Source organism: Octopus bimaculoides, chromosome 6, assembly GCF_001194135.2.
Source record: "Octopus bimaculoides isolate UCB-OBI-ISO-001 chromosome 6, ASM119413v2, whole genome shotgun sequence".
Lineage (NCBI taxonomy): Eukaryota > Metazoa > Mollusca > Cephalopoda > Octopoda > Octopodidae > Octopus > Octopus bimaculoides.
Window position 1 is genome coordinate 21,483,834 of NC_068986.1, and position 15,538 is coordinate 21,499,371.

Below are 15,538 nucleotides of genomic sequence, written 5' to 3' on the forward strand. Positions count from 1 at the left end.
TTTCACAAAATAATAATAACAAGAGCACTCAGAGAGTGTGAATCTCTGCCAAAGCAACACCAATGTCTTCTCAATGATTAGCCAGAGATGAATTTTAAAATGAGGAATATCTGAAATAAACACGACTGATCTTACAAACACAAATACTAAAAATGAACCCGACTGCTCTCAAAAGTTAATTTTAAAAAATGGAAAAATAATCCAGAACCCTTGTCTGGTACCAGATTAATCCCAAAATCTAAATAGTTCATGCCAGTCATGAGGCCAAACATCCCTGAAAGTTTCATCCAAATCCATTCAGCGGTTCTTGAGATATCTTGTCCACGGACAAACAAACACAACTAAAAACAATACCTCTGCCTTCACGAAGGCGGAAGTAATAATAATAATCCTTTCTACTATAGGCAAAAGGCCTGAAATTTACTACTGCATTCTCAAATTTTCATTCACACCACAAGACCACTTTGAATGAACAGCACATGGAATCTATGTTTCCACACTTTCCATTTGTGATGACAAAATATGAACTCCTGTTGAAATTTACATACCACGGACAGGAAGCATTTCTACCACTTTTACACACCACTTTCCTTGGATAATGTAACTGTAGCTGAAACTATAACATCTTTATACATTTTTATTTTCATTTCTACATTCATTCTCCTATTTCCCTATATACTCCTTATTTGCTTCCTTTTCCAAAATAATTCCTCATATTGAACTCTAATAGTTCCCTCTATTTAATCATCTCACATTGTCTCTGATAAAGAGATATCCCTAATATCCCCGAAACAGCTGTAAAACTAACTTTCTCTTTATAAATGTCCTGAAAATTCCACACAGCTTTGGTTTTGTTGTCTCATTTCATTTAACATATATATATATATACACACACACACACACTCACACACATATATATATGTGTGTGTGTGTGTGTGTGTGTGTGTGTGTGTGTGTGTATATAAAACTACAAGATAATGTAATCTTTGATAGGCTATACCTTAACAGAAGCTTGCAGAAGAAAATAAATATGCTCTTTACTGTCAGACAGACACACTTCTTGTTCACTGTGAACCACTAAACTGTGTGAAATTTAAGTGCAATCTATTGTCAGTGAATACATTAACATATGTATAGCTATATACCTGACTCAGAGACAATATAATACAATACTTGTATGCGACCCAGAGAGACCATGTCTTGACTTACCCATGTCATCAGCTGCTAGTGTTAACAACTTTGTAGGGATTATTCCAATGTACAACATTTAATTCCATATCATCTTCCAATTCAGACTGATTCCTACAATGAAATAAAATTCAAAATATTTTGATAACCAACTAAGAAGTGACTATAAATATTTCAAGGTTGACTAGAAAAACCTTGCTGCCACTTAATAGCTCAAAGCAATAAAACTATATACACACTTACAAAACATGTCAAACCTGGTAACAGGATGCAACTACAGGAACAGAACTGCCTGTCCACTCACTGGCAAGTACTTCACAAAAGGACTAAAGTACCATGTCAAAGTATTATCCAAAGATGGCTAATGGGAATTATATTTGGGTTACAGGAAATAGGTTCAACCTTTTAGCATTAGCATTTAAGTCAGCCATTCCCTGTCCAAATACTGTTTAATGATTAAACCAGCCAAATCCAGCCTCTCACACCTATCTTACAATGTCATTCTAAAAATGAACATCATTGAAATCTTAAAGTTATGAGATAATGCATGATTAATTCAGAATAATGTAAATCAGGGGTTCTCAACCATTTTAGACCCTAATGATTACTACTTTATTCTGGTGGGCTCCTGTAGCCAGTTGATGTTTAAAAACTAATTTTATAGAATGTTATTTATTAATGTTTTCACACATCAACTTGTGTAGGCTGAATTATGTAAAATGTTAGAGAAAGAAACCCAGCTGTTTCTAACAATGCATACCAATACATACAACTAAAGCAATTTTTTTTTTCAGAGGCCCTTAAAATACTATTGTGGATCCCCAATTTACTATTATGTTGTGTGGACCCCCAAAAATCAGATTGTGAACCCTTAGGGATCATATGGATCCCAGTTGAGAACCACTGGTCTATATGTTAAAAGGTTAAAAAGAGAAAAGAAAGGAAATTTCCAGATTTTAATTAAGACATCAATAAACTGACTCGAAAACTGGCATAATTTCTAGTCAGTTATTAACACATAAAGCATGACGGTCCACAATCATGGCCGTCAGGCACAGGTCGACAGGCCATGATCGTGGCTCAGATAGATGCATTTAACTTACGGGCGTTTGTTGGGGTCTAATGTCACACAAATGCTCCAATATCCTCCAGAATGCAAGAGGACTAATAGTTCAACTAATGAATTTTCAGATGATGTAAAACTTGCCACCATTATATACTAAGAAGATATTTTAACTATTTTTTTGTTTTTTTATATATGCATGGTAGTCTCATTTTCATAAAATGTGCTCAGTAGTCCATGCTATGTAAGTGCAAATCCCAGCGCTTTATGGGTTAAACTTATTTAAACAGCTGTCCACATAGTTGTGGGTAGTGTCATTAAGGGGCTTGCTTTGCAAACATGTAGTTTCGAGTTATGTTCTCTTATGCAGCACTTCAGACAAGTGTTTTCTAATATAGCTGACATTGTGATGGAATTTCGTAGGTTGGATACTGTGAGGAAGCCGGCCGTATATCTGTGTGTATGTGGGGTAGTGTCTCTGTGTGTATGCCTTTGTGTTTATGCTTGTCACTTGCTACCAACTGCTTGGCAACCAGTGATTCAACTTAGTGATTCAGTGATTTGTCAAAAGAGATTAATAGAATAAGTGCTACACATAAAAAAAGAAACACATAAGTACTATATATCTAGCTAGGTCGTCCCACAGGACGCCCCCAAGACTGTTTTCACGCGTTTTCCCCATTCATCTAGATCTTCCATAATGGTCCTCAACACCTGTACCCCTTCCATACCGGCATCCTCTAGCAAGTTGTCGATATAGGTCATCTTCTTCCTTCCTCTCCTGGTTCTTCCTTCTATTGGGTGCCAGAGCACTAACTTGTTAGCAATTTCATCAGTGTGTCTGACGCAGTGTCCAGCTAGCCTCATCCTTCTACGTAGGTACTAAAGTCAATTTATTCGACTAAAACCCTTCTAGGCAATGCCCCTCCTCCCCCCCAGCATGGCCACAGTCCAATGACTGAAGCAAGTAAAACGTAACAGATTAAACATGAGCATTTTGAGGGTAACATTAATTTGGGTTAACCAACAATATCTCGATAAATATTTTTTTTCTATTTTGAAAGATCTGTTGGTGTAGGAGGATGTTTGTTGTTGAAATACACAATGATTATAAATAATTATTTTCTGGTTCAGTGAACATTGTAGCTCTGTAATGAATACTGAAATCTTTTGTGATTTTTTTACTTTAATTTTGTTTACAGGGATTTTACCATGCTCTATATATAACTACTAAATCTCGTAGCTATCCACAATTCAACCAATAAGGTGTTGTAGATGACAAAAGACCCCGTATCCGGTTCAATGTTTGTTGACTTCAACAACTATGTCAGCAGTAATATGCTTGGCTGTGGTTAAGTGATTGGGTAAATTTTAAAAGGAAAGCATTAGCTGATTGTTATTGCTTATCAACAGAAGTACCTGGACGTCTAAAGAATTCAATTTTCTGGCCATTCATCTTTTATCTTTTACTCGTTTCAGTCATTGGACTGTGGCCATGCTAGGGCATTGCCTTGGAGAATTTTCAGTCAAACAAACTCATTACTTGTTTTTTAAAATTTGGTACTTATTCTATCAGTCTCTTGTGCCAATCTGCCAAGTTACAAGGAACAACACTGGTTACCAAGCAATGGAGGGGGACAGACACAGACACACAAATACCTATATGACCATCATCACCATCATCAGTTAATGTCCATGTTCCGTGCTGGCATAGGCTGGAGGGTCTGACAGGATCCAATGGGTTCAAAGACTGCATTGTGCTCCAGTGTCTGCCTTGGCATTGTTCCTACGACTTGATGCCCTTCCTGACACCAATCATTTTACAGTGTATGCAGTGTGCTTTATTTTTGCAGCACTGCACTAGTGCAGTTCTGAGACAGCTCACATGGCAACAAAATCTGTGATGGAGGGTGGCTTTAGGCCGGGAGTTGTGAGTTTAAGGCATGAGAAGTAGGTGGGGGAGAACAGGTTCTTGATGTTGAGGAGCTATGTGGCTACTCGTGAAGGCGCAATGGCCCAGTGGTTAGGGCAGCGGACTCGCAGTCATAGGATCGCGGTTTCGATTCCCAGACTGGGCGTTGAGTGTTTATTGAGCAAAAACACCTAAAGCTCCACGAGGCTCCGGCAGGGGATGGTGGCGAACCCTGCTGTACTCTTTCACCACAACTTTCTCTCACTCTTACTTTCTGTTTCTGTTGTACCTGTATTTCAAAGGGTCAGCCTTGTCACACTGTGTCACGCTGAATCTCCCCGAGAACTATGTTAAGGGTACATGTGTCTGTGGAGTGCTCAGCCACTTGCACGTTAATTTCACGAGCAGGCTGTTCAGTTGATCGGATCAACTGGAACTCTCGACGTCGTAAGCGACGGAGTGTCAGCAACAACATGTGGCTACTCACATTTAGAGGAGAAAGTGAGATTGAATCATTGGAAACTGTAAAGAGATAAATAGTGGTGATGGGGTGACCAGGTGTCCCCCTCAAGGTATGAGGTGAGTAGAAGTGATTAGGGATAGAGAAACTAGGAGTGTGAGTGGGGAGCTTGCATGAGCGTATGAGGTGGGGGAGGGGAGACACAAGAGATAGGCGAAATGGGAAAGGGGAAGGAAGTAGGCAACAGCTGTAGGGTGGATGGAGGGAGTGATGGACAGAAGGGTTGGTTGGAAGGTGTTAATTCAGATAAATTTAACCCATTAGCATTCAAATTATTCTGTCAAATGTCATGCCTCTTTATTCACATTGCTTTGAAATAATTGTGAATTATCTCATAGTTTTGAAATTTCAACGATATGATTGTTTATTTTTAGAATGACAATGTAGGGTAGATGTAACAACAGGCTGGACCTGGCCAGTTTGAACAAAAAAACAGATAGAATATTTCGGCTGGATATGACTGGTTCGAATGCTAAAGGATTCAAACAGGAAGTTTGTATCACAGAATCAGGGTTAGGCTTAGGTGAGTTAATTGGTTTCAAATTTTGGCACAAGGCCAGCAATTTTTCTTTGGGGGGGGGGGCTAAGTTGATTACTTCAACCCCAGTGCCCAACTGGTACTTAATTTATCAACCTTGAAAGGATGAAAGGCAAAGTCAATCCCAACAGAATTTGAACTCAAAAAGGACAGATGCATGAAATGTCATTAAGCATTTTGCACAGCGCGCTAACAACTCTGACAGCTCGCTGCCTTTTAGGTGAGTTAATATCAATAGAATTAAACACACACAGACACTAATCCTGATCTTAATTATCTCTCCCAAACACAGCCAGAACAATACTCACCAACCTCACACATCCTGCCTCGTTTTTCTTTCTCATTTCTCATCAGAAAACAGAATGTAAGACTTTATCAAATGCCTTCCATAGATTCAATGGAGTTGTGATTCCTTGCCATAATACAAGCTTACCATATTTGATGGCCTGTAGAACAAACATTTTCTACAAAAAAAAATGTCTCAAAAAGACCCCCCAAAAAACCACCCTGGCTCATATATGCTAAGTTGGGCCTATACATGTTTCAATGTGCTAAAAATGCCTTTTCCTGAAAATGCACTGCTCAAATTGGGGTTTATCTATTATGCCAGTGTGTCTTTTATGCCATCAAATATGGTAATCTGCATACTAGACCACCCAACATTATTATTGTATTTCTATAACTTTTATAATGTGATCTATTAACTACAGATTCTTATGATTTAAGGTACTCTAGATATCTCATAAACACTGCACTATTAGCTTAGGCTGTTTTATATACAACCGTTTTTGACACAAATACAATTATCACCACTACTACCATCATTGCCACAGCCACAGTGACCACCACCACCATTGGCATTAACACTAACTACCACAGTCCCTACCGTAGCTACAGCCACTGTCACCACCACCACCATTACTACTATCACCATCACTACTGCTACCACCATCATCATTATCACTTCTACAGAGAGAGATTAAATTACAAGTACGCTATGGTCATTCTTTGATTAGAAAATTAAAACTGCAAACATACTCAGCTCTGGATTTCTCTGCTTTCCATCGTAGTTGATTTTTGCTTGGTAATGGTGGATGGTAAAAGGTGCAAAATGTTTTATTTGTACAACTAATACCATACCGACAAGGCTGGAGAAGAAAAAGAGAAAAATAGACTCCTTGATTATATATATACACACACACACATATAGATGTAGTATAAAATTAATGCGGGCAGCTGAGTACAATATAAACCATGTCTTGTAGCTAGTTTCATGTCTTGAGTTACAAGACAAGCTCCTTGCTCCAGTTTTAATAAAAAAAAAGCACATCCTCTACAACATGTATGGGGTACACCTTTCTCATTTGTCCAACATTAAGCAATGTGCGTGTGATGGGGTGTATATATGGCTGTATCTATTACACACACACATATAAAACACTGGAAACCATAATTGATTCTAAAAAATTAAAAGCAATTTGACTAAGAAATTATACTTCTGACTACACTGAAGTTGAATGAGGCCCAACAAGGTCAAAATCACATTCTTTCAGTGATTATATCCATATATATTCTGTAAAAAGTTATTACTGAGTAAGCTTCAATAAACTTCTTTCTTTCAGAGACTACACCTTGCACTTGTGAGAGGCACAAGGATGAATGCGGTACGTATCAAATTAGTTGGAGAATTTCTGTGACATTGTTTCACTATTATGTCTTTGGAAGCCGATGACACCTGTGGCCATTAGGGCTGACACTTTCCTCCACCCTTAAAGTAAAAGCAGCCCTAAGAAGATTTGTCTGAGATCCTTAGCCATAGTGTGTTGCTTGAAAAAATCTGGGAGACATCAGTATGACTCAGTTAAATGAAGCGCAGTACTTGATTCATAATGGAGGCATGTGGTATTGTGGATAGAGTGTCGCACTCATGATCATACAATTGTGGCTTTGATTCCTTGACTGAATGATACATTGTGTTCTTGAGCAAAACACTTCATTTCCCCATTGCTCTAGTCCACTCAGCTGGCAAAAATGAGTAATCCTGCAATGGACTGACATCCCATGTGGTGGAGGGGAATATATATGTCGCAGAATCTAGGAAACTGGCTTTATGAGCCTGTGGCCCAAGAAGGACCTTTTATTCTTTTTTTGATTTGACTCATAAATAAATATTATTTATAGATCCAGAAAGGTGAAACACAAAGTTGAGCATGGAAGGATCTGAACTCAAAATAAAAGGTCAGAAAATATATATGTTGTCATAGCAATCTTTGTAAAAGATTGCTATGACAACACTCTGATGTAAAACCTGCAGTTTCACATGGGACACTCTGATGTAAAACCTGCAGTTTCATATGGAAACTGGTCATCTCGCTTTAGCCAGTCACTAGGTATTAATCATGGAGACTCAGGGATTGGTATCTGTACAAGCATTTATTACTATAATTCCAGGATGCTCAGATGTCTCTTTATAGTGACCTCATTTGTCACTCTATCTCCTGAAAGTCCCATGGCAATGAAAGAGCAGTGACTTGTACAGACCTAACCAGTTAGAAGCACAAAGTTGTTTTACTAAATGGTTCAATATTCAATATTTTAAAAATTAATTGAAACAAGGATATTGTATTTCAACAGAAGTTTGTTGACAAAAGGCTCAATACAGCATCAAAGAGGGGAAAAAAAGCAATCTGAATAGTCATCTGAGAAGTCATGGATAGAAAGTCAGAAATGCCAGTGACAGCAAGAAAACACAAGGAGATGGCAATCATCAGCAAAATTGGAGCAATCACCATATACATCATGTGTACACAAAAGTACAGTATGAATTTACTGAGATAAACTAAGTTGACCAAATCTGAAAGTAATAAAGCAATGTTGAAATGATTTAAAGATTGCTTTTTTTTTCCCTCTTTGATGCTGTATTGAGCCTTTTGTCAACAAACTTCTGTTGAAATACAATAGCCTTGTTTCAATTAATTTTTAAAATACTGAATATTGAACCATTTAGTAAAATGATTTTGTTGTTATTAAGCTGATGTTTGGAATATAAATTAACACGAAATTTTGGTGGATGGAAAGTTTTGTTAATTTAGATCACTTTAAAACAGGAAAATAGTCTCAAGTGTATTAGTGTCAAAAGTATAGCAACCAAGTACCAGCTGAAGGTCTATGAATCATATTTAATCCCCACTTCTATGCAGTTAATAAACAAACAAATTCTGGACCCAGCTTGCCTAGGAACAAAATAAATTCGATAGCTAGATGCTGTTCACTGCTGTAGGTAGCAGGAGCACTGTATAAACTCAAATCCTCCCACAACACATACAAAAGATTGGTTTCTCAAGCATTTAGCATCTTTGTAAGCTGGACTAAGCTTCATAATACACCACTTTCTGGTGAAGGTGTAGCTTTCAGTGGGAGAGGGTCCATCCTGGCTGATGCTTGTATAGGGGTTGTACTTTCGTATTTACTGTATAAGCATGTACATGGGGTGAGACAGGTGCAGGGAAATGGAGAGAGCAAACTCAATGGCTGCGCCAGGTGGAACATACTCTACCTACATCACTGCCCTGAGTGGCACACATTCTAGCTATGCCACTACCTTCTGGTTGGCATTAGGAAGGAATCCAGCTGTGAAAATCATACCAAAACAGACCTTGTTGGTGCATCCAGCCCACTCTGTGAAGTGGTTGGCATTAGGAAGGGCTTTGAGCTGTAAAAACCATGCCAAAACAGAAAGTGAAGTGCGGTGCAGTCCTCTGGCTTGCCAACTTTTGTAAAACTGTCCAACTCATGCCAGCATGGAAGACGGATGTTAAATGATAATGATGAAAATGATAGCTAGTTGATACACTTTCGAAAGGAAATTTGAACGCTCATATTTTAGCAGCTAGATATCCCAGCTGAATGTTCCCATTTCTATCCTCATTTCAAAACTGAGTGACCAGCAGTAGAAAGAGCATCTAATTATAAAAATGATTTAATAATATCAAAGTGTACAAATGTACTAAGATCATACATGCATTGAAAAAACAGGTGTTAAATACATGAAGAATTGAAGAGATGTAACATCCAGAGCTTACCTTTGGGTGGGTAAATGGACAATTCATATTTTTACAAGTAGGGAAAAATTTACATTGAAGTGTTTGAGTGGGAGGCTGTCGTGTAGCAGGAGGGGCAACTGGTACGGCTGGAACTATTGAAAATAAAAACCCAAAAACTGTTCGTTAATGAGACAAAATTACACAATAGACATTTGACTCTATTATTTTAGAAACATAAAACAATACCACTTGGTTGATCTTTTTCGTCTGTCATTGCCAGCCATAGCAGCAGTTCCCCACTTGTTTTCAAGTATTTCTTTCTTTGGTGAAGAAATGCTGGTGACATGGTTTTGATCAGGGTGGATCTCAACTTTCCAGGAAAGCAACTGATGCATTGAGATCTCAAAGACATCCTCTGCAGCACGTGTGAAATGTGACATGCAAGAACAGGCAATGAAACTGCAACGGATGCCATCAGCCAAGATATTGCTCTACCTGTGCCTTCATAGCCAGTCTGCCTGGCATTGCCATCTTCTGCCAGTCCAGTTGTAGTGATCATAGGCCTTCATCCAATTGTTCTGCAGTTGAGGACTTTGGTTACTTTTTTCAAGGTATGTCCCTCTAGATCCATTCAGATTACTAGGAACAGGCTTTCCTCAAGGAGATTTTAGGCAGGACAATCATGCTGCTAAATTAGAGGTTCGGGTTTTCCTCTGAACATAACAGATCACCCTACAAGTGTAAGGACAAGCATCTGAAGAGAGCTGTCTCTCTCTCTCTCTCTCTCTCTATATATATATATATATATATATCATCATCATCGTTTAATGTCCGCTTTCCATGCTAGCATGGGTTGGACGATTTGACTGAGGACTGGTGAAACCGGATGGCAACACAAGGCTCCAATCTAATTTGGCAGAGTTTCTACAGCTGGATGCCCTTCCTAATGCCAACCACTCAGAGAGTGTGTGTATATATATATATATATATATATATATATATATAGTACATCACTCAGTGAAGGATACTATCAAATTTTACTTTTAAGATGATGTTTGCAAACCTAGATTATAAATATTCATAAGGCGGCAAACTGGCAGAATTGTTGGCACGCCAGGCAAAATGCATGGCAGCATTTCATCAATCTTTGTGTTCTGAGTTCAAATCTCACCAAAGTCAGCTTTGCCTTTCATCCTTTAAGGGTTGATGAAATACATACCAGTTGAGTACTGAGATCGATGTAACTGACTAGCCCCCTTCCCTAAAATTTCAAGCCTTGTGCCTATAATAGAAAGGTTTATAATTATTTCATTGACTAGAACTGTAGATATTTTAAAAGACATCAGTCAGAATTTGTATCATGTTATATTTATCATTTCCTTTCATCTAGATGTAAAATCTTGGTGGTTACTTACTATTTTGATATTTATTAAAGTAAAAAGACAACAAACTTACGAGACTGCACTGCTACTGGAGGTGCTGCTGGTTTTGCATAACTGTGACTGAATGGGCAATCTGTTCTTGAACATTTGGTGTCAAATTTACATTTTGGGTGGATATAAAGACAATTCTGCCCAAATTTGCATTTAGGAAATTTACTGAAAGAGAACAGATTTTGAATATTTTGAAAGAGAAACAGAAGTTTGAATATTTTCAATAAAGAGTTAAATATTTAATCTGTCTACTTCAATTAATTGAGCTTTAGAAAATAAGTATTAATCATCATCATTTTAATATCTTTTCCATGCTCAAGTGGAAAGGCAGTCAAGACAGATTTTCTACAGCTGGATGGCCTTTCTGTTGCCAACCCTTACCTGTATACAAGTAAGGTTATATTTTCCCAAAGACCTACATGTTTTCAGGAAAAAACTGTAAAGGATGGACACCACTTGTATGATGGTGACTCATTTACAACCATAATATATAATGTTAAGACAAAGAAACACTAACACATTTACATGCATGTACATACACACACACAGACACACACATCATTTCCCATCTACCAAATACTCACAAGGATTTGGTTAGCCTAGGGCTATAGTAGAAGATACTTTCCCAAGGTGCTATCTAGTGGGACTGAACCTGAAACCATATGGTTAGAAAGAAAACTTTTTACCACACAGCCATGCCTGTGTTTTTCATATTTCGTGAAGAAAAATAGAAAAAGGCATTAAAGTTATCAGAAAAGTTATTTTGGGATCGCCTATTTGGTGTAACTAATTCTTCTTCATCGTCATTGCTGTCATCATCGCTGCTGCCATCGTCATCGTTGCTGCTGTCATCGTCATCGTCATCATCATCATTTGACGTCTGTTTTCAATCATGACATAGGCTGGACGGTTTGACAGAAGCTGGACAGCTGGGGAGCTGTCCAAAATCCAATTGTCTGTTGTGGCATGGTTTCTGTAGCTGGATGCCCTTCCTAATGTCAACCACTTTACAGAGTGTGCTGGGTGCTTTTTATGTGCCACCAGCACGAGTATGTTTACACAGCACTGGCATGAGTGCAGTTTATGCGGCACTGGCACCTGTAAAGGAAATGCCTGTATGTGTGAATGACAGCAATTCTACTTGGCTTGACGCATCTTTTCAAGTGCAGCAAATTGCCACAACTTCTGGTCCTTTATCATTTCTGCACCGAGGCCCAGCATCTGAAAATCTTTTCTCACCACTTTATCTCATGTCTTCCTGGATCAACCCCTTCCACAGATTCCCTCCACAATTAGAGCTCTGACTTATTTGACATCAGATGTTTTAATGTTCTTCTTGTTGTCTCTCTCTCTCTCTCTCTTTTTCCCTTTCTGTGTATGTGTATATTTCTGCACATGCATGTGTGTGTGTATGCTGCCAGAGCCAAAAAGTACTGTTACCAAAACAGCAGTGCCAAATACTCAGCAAATACACCCAATTCTCTTATTCTGGAGACTGCTAATAAAACAGAATTAACCTGTTTTTATGTTCACTCTATGTTTACTCACTTATTTGCAACTGACATGATGTAGCATAAGGTAACCAAGTACAAAAAACAAGCTAGAAGTCATTTTTGTGAAATATGCACAATGGAAGATAAACCAACTTTTACAAGATCTTAACTCATACAAAGCATTGGAAGTTAAATAATGATTTATTAATAGAGAAAAATGTGTATATTTCTTCTTTGATAATCTAACTTACCTGCAAGGAGATGACGGGTGATAGTATTTACAGTGTGTGCCATTCTGACAGGAAGGCCAGAACTTACATTTCTCTGTCGTCGTTTTCAAGGCTGAACTTTTAGTCTCATCTAGTTCTTCATCTACAAAAAGAAACAGACAAATTGATGAGCATAGGTTTCAGTATCTATTGGTTAGGCAACCTTTTTTTTTTTTTTCATAGCCTTATGAAGGCCTTAGCATATTGTTGCTGGCTTATCTATGTTAGTTGTAGGTGGAGTGAGAGAATCTTAACCCTCTCGTTACCAACCAGGCTGAAACCGCCTCTGGCTCTGTAGTACAAATGTCTTGTTTTCATAAGTTATGAATTGAAATCTTCCACCAAACCTTAGTCACAATTAACGTTCCTAACACTAGATTAATGATAACCAGGTTATTTTACTAAATTCTTTGTTATATTTAAGATAAATGAGAGAAAAACAGAGCATCTCAAAATATATACAGTAATGAAAGGGTTAAGAGTGGAAGACAAAATGCCTTGCAGGATCTGAGCAAATACCAGCTCTTTACATTCTGAGCTCAAAACCTGTTGAGGTACACTTTGCTTTTCAGCCTTCACAGAGTTGATAAAATAAAGTACCCATTCCCCTGTTGGAGCCTCATGGAGCTTTAGGTGTTTTCGCTCAATAAACACACACAATGCCCGGTCTGAGAATCAAAACTGCGATCCTCTGACTGCGAGTCTGCTGCCCTAACCACTGGGTCATTGCGCCTCCACAAAATACATATACACACACACATATAAAACAATCATTTGTGCAGTTACACTTACTCCTGTTTTACCTCATTTAGTGATGCTAACTTGTTAGTAACAAATATCTCAACCATGTGTGAAGTTTTCTCTCAACTTTATTGGAATATAAGAGATTAAGTTGTCCTGAGAGGGAAGAATTCTCCTTACCTTCATCTGTTGTGTCACTGATGTTGAAAGCTAAAGGTTTTATCTGTGTCATTTGATACTGCATAGATGAATTTGTTGTTTCATTCTGGTCTGTTGGCGATTGAAATGACGAGGTGCTGTTCATTTTGGGTGCATCATAGCCATCTAATGTTACAATAAATTGTGTTTTATCTTCTGTTTCTTTCCTAATAACAACAAAAGAGAAATATAAATGAAATTACAAAACTGCATCTGTATACACAAAAGACAGAATTTAATTGAATTTTTCACATTGTACAGTTAAAATAATCTCAATAGAAACCTCCAATCCTTTAGGTTTTGTTGTTTAACTCCCAAGTTAACTTTTAATAGGGCAGACATTTGATCAAATACACACTAGTTGTAATCGTTCCATCTTTATGCAAATATGTATCTAATATTTCCTTCTTAAGATATGCTTGCATGGGTCTGACAGAATTTATTGAGACAGATTTTGTACAGCCAGATGCCCTTCCTGCTGCCAACCCTCATCTGTTCCAAGCAAGGGGATATTTCCTCCTGACGAGACATGCTTCTCGTGAAATACTGGAAATGAAGAACATTGTTTGCATGATGGTGATGCTTGTTTACAATCATCACATGACATCAAGACAAGGGAGCACACAAATGCACACATGAGCAGTGGGACTGAACCCAAGACCATATGGCTGGTAGCAAGCTTCTTAACCATGCAATTAAATACATGCAACTCCAACAAAGTATGTTGACTGGTACTTTCTTTGGTTTGTTCAATCACTCTCTCTCGCGTGTGTGTGTGTGTGTGTGTGTGTGTGTGTGCGTGCGTGTGTGTGTGGTTTGCCTTCATTATTCAAAATATCATAATTAGGTTTATTATTATTGAGTGAGAGAGCAGTGTGCATGCCATCAAAGTGACACTGGGGTACAAATATACGAAGCCCAGTTTACTCATCATGGCTACCCATCTGATAAGGGTACACCAGGCACATGCATCATAACCATATGTGCACAGCATGGTGGACTCATATCAAGATTAACAGTGCATGACCTTGCAGGTGGGGCTTAGTTACAATTTTCTTCAGATTGAGAAGCACATCCCACTCAAAAGGTCCCTGAATAAGGGTTGTTTAAGGATGTTGAATGAAACACCCATCTTTCCAGAGATGAATTATTCAAACCCCAAAGAATTCCTCTCAACACATGGCTATGATGCTCCCCTACTACTTCTGCTCATGATCAGAGATGCACATATCATCAGCGACTAAGGGACATGCTCAACTGGCTAAAGTCAAACAACTGACAAGCAAATCCGTGGTAGTGAGCAGAATATTTGCTGAGTTGAAATGCTCCCACTACCAGTTTGCCATCACCCCTTCCTCCCTTATTCATCTATAACCCCCTTCCTTTCTCATTCATATGTTGTGACAGAGATAAACCCAAGAGTATTATTATAGTAGATGAAAGGAAATATGATTTTTACTTGTTTTTCTTCACAATTCTTGCTGGCAGTGGTGTCTCGACCAAATCCTCTTCAGGAAGATTTAACAGATTGCTACACAACTGGATGTCTTCATCAAGCTCAATTTCTGCAATGGATTCGTTATTTAGTTCTTCATTCAATTTCGCTGATTCTAAATGCTTGATCACAGCAATCCTTTGTCCAGGCTTGTTACATTCCACTTGTCTCAGTTTGTTTTGACGACCATCCAATTCTGTAAGTTAAAAATGAACAGAAGTTTATATTAAGGAAAATTCCAGAAAGACAATTATGAACATACAAATGCCATCATCATCATCACCACCATCATTTAACGTCTGTTTTCCATGTTGGCATGGGTTGGACAGTTTGATTGTACAGGTGGCACATAAAAAACACCATTTTGAGCATGGCCGTTGCCAGTACTGCCTGACTGGTCCTCGTGCCGGTGGCACGTAAAAGCATCCACTACACTCTTGGAGTGGTTGGCATTAGGAAGGGCATCCAGCTGTAGAAACTCTGCCAGATCATATGTGTGAGGAGTGCTGAAAAATTCTTGGCTTTGAGTAAAAGGAAATACAGGATCAGTTAATTATGGTTTTACTCAACATATTTCTCTCACAGATTCATACAGTACTTTTGAGTTTTTTTTGAGCCTGCTACTTATTCTATTGGTCTCTTTTG

General features: G+C 38.2%; 1 protein-coding gene and 1 long non-coding RNA gene across 3 annotated transcripts in view; one reads left to right on the forward strand and one right to left on the reverse strand.

Annotated features, from left to right (window-relative positions):
• LOC128248106 (uncharacterized) overlaps positions 1-7,190 on the forward strand; it is a 62,855-nt gene extending 55,665 nt beyond the window's left edge. The window contains exon 4 of the long non-coding RNA XR_008264374.1: positions 6,844-7,190. This is a non-coding gene — a long non-coding RNA (uncharacterized LOC128248106). The remainder of the gene's footprint in view (positions 1-6,843) is intronic.
• The window catches only part of LOC106875145 (zinc finger CCCH domain-containing protein 14), a 29,913-nt gene continuing 15,325 nt past the window's right edge, over positions 951-15,538 (reverse strand). The window contains exons 10-16 of one of the 2 annotated variants that reach the window (XM_014923146.2): positions 14,858-15,089; positions 13,381-13,565; positions 12,442-12,562; positions 10,720-10,862; positions 9,304-9,416; positions 6,260-6,369; positions 951-1,302 (exon numbers count right to left, since the gene is read on the reverse strand). In XM_014923146.2, coding sequence (XP_014778632.1) covers positions 1,218-1,302; positions 6,260-6,369; positions 9,304-9,416; positions 10,720-10,862; positions 12,442-12,562; positions 13,381-13,565; positions 14,858-15,089 — 989 coding nt within the window. In that variant the 3' untranslated portion in view covers positions 951-1,217. The remainder of the gene's footprint in view (positions 1,303-6,259; positions 6,370-9,303; positions 9,417-10,719; positions 10,863-12,441; positions 12,563-13,380; positions 13,566-14,857; positions 15,090-15,538) is intronic. The other variant, XM_014923147.2, reaches the window with a different exon arrangement.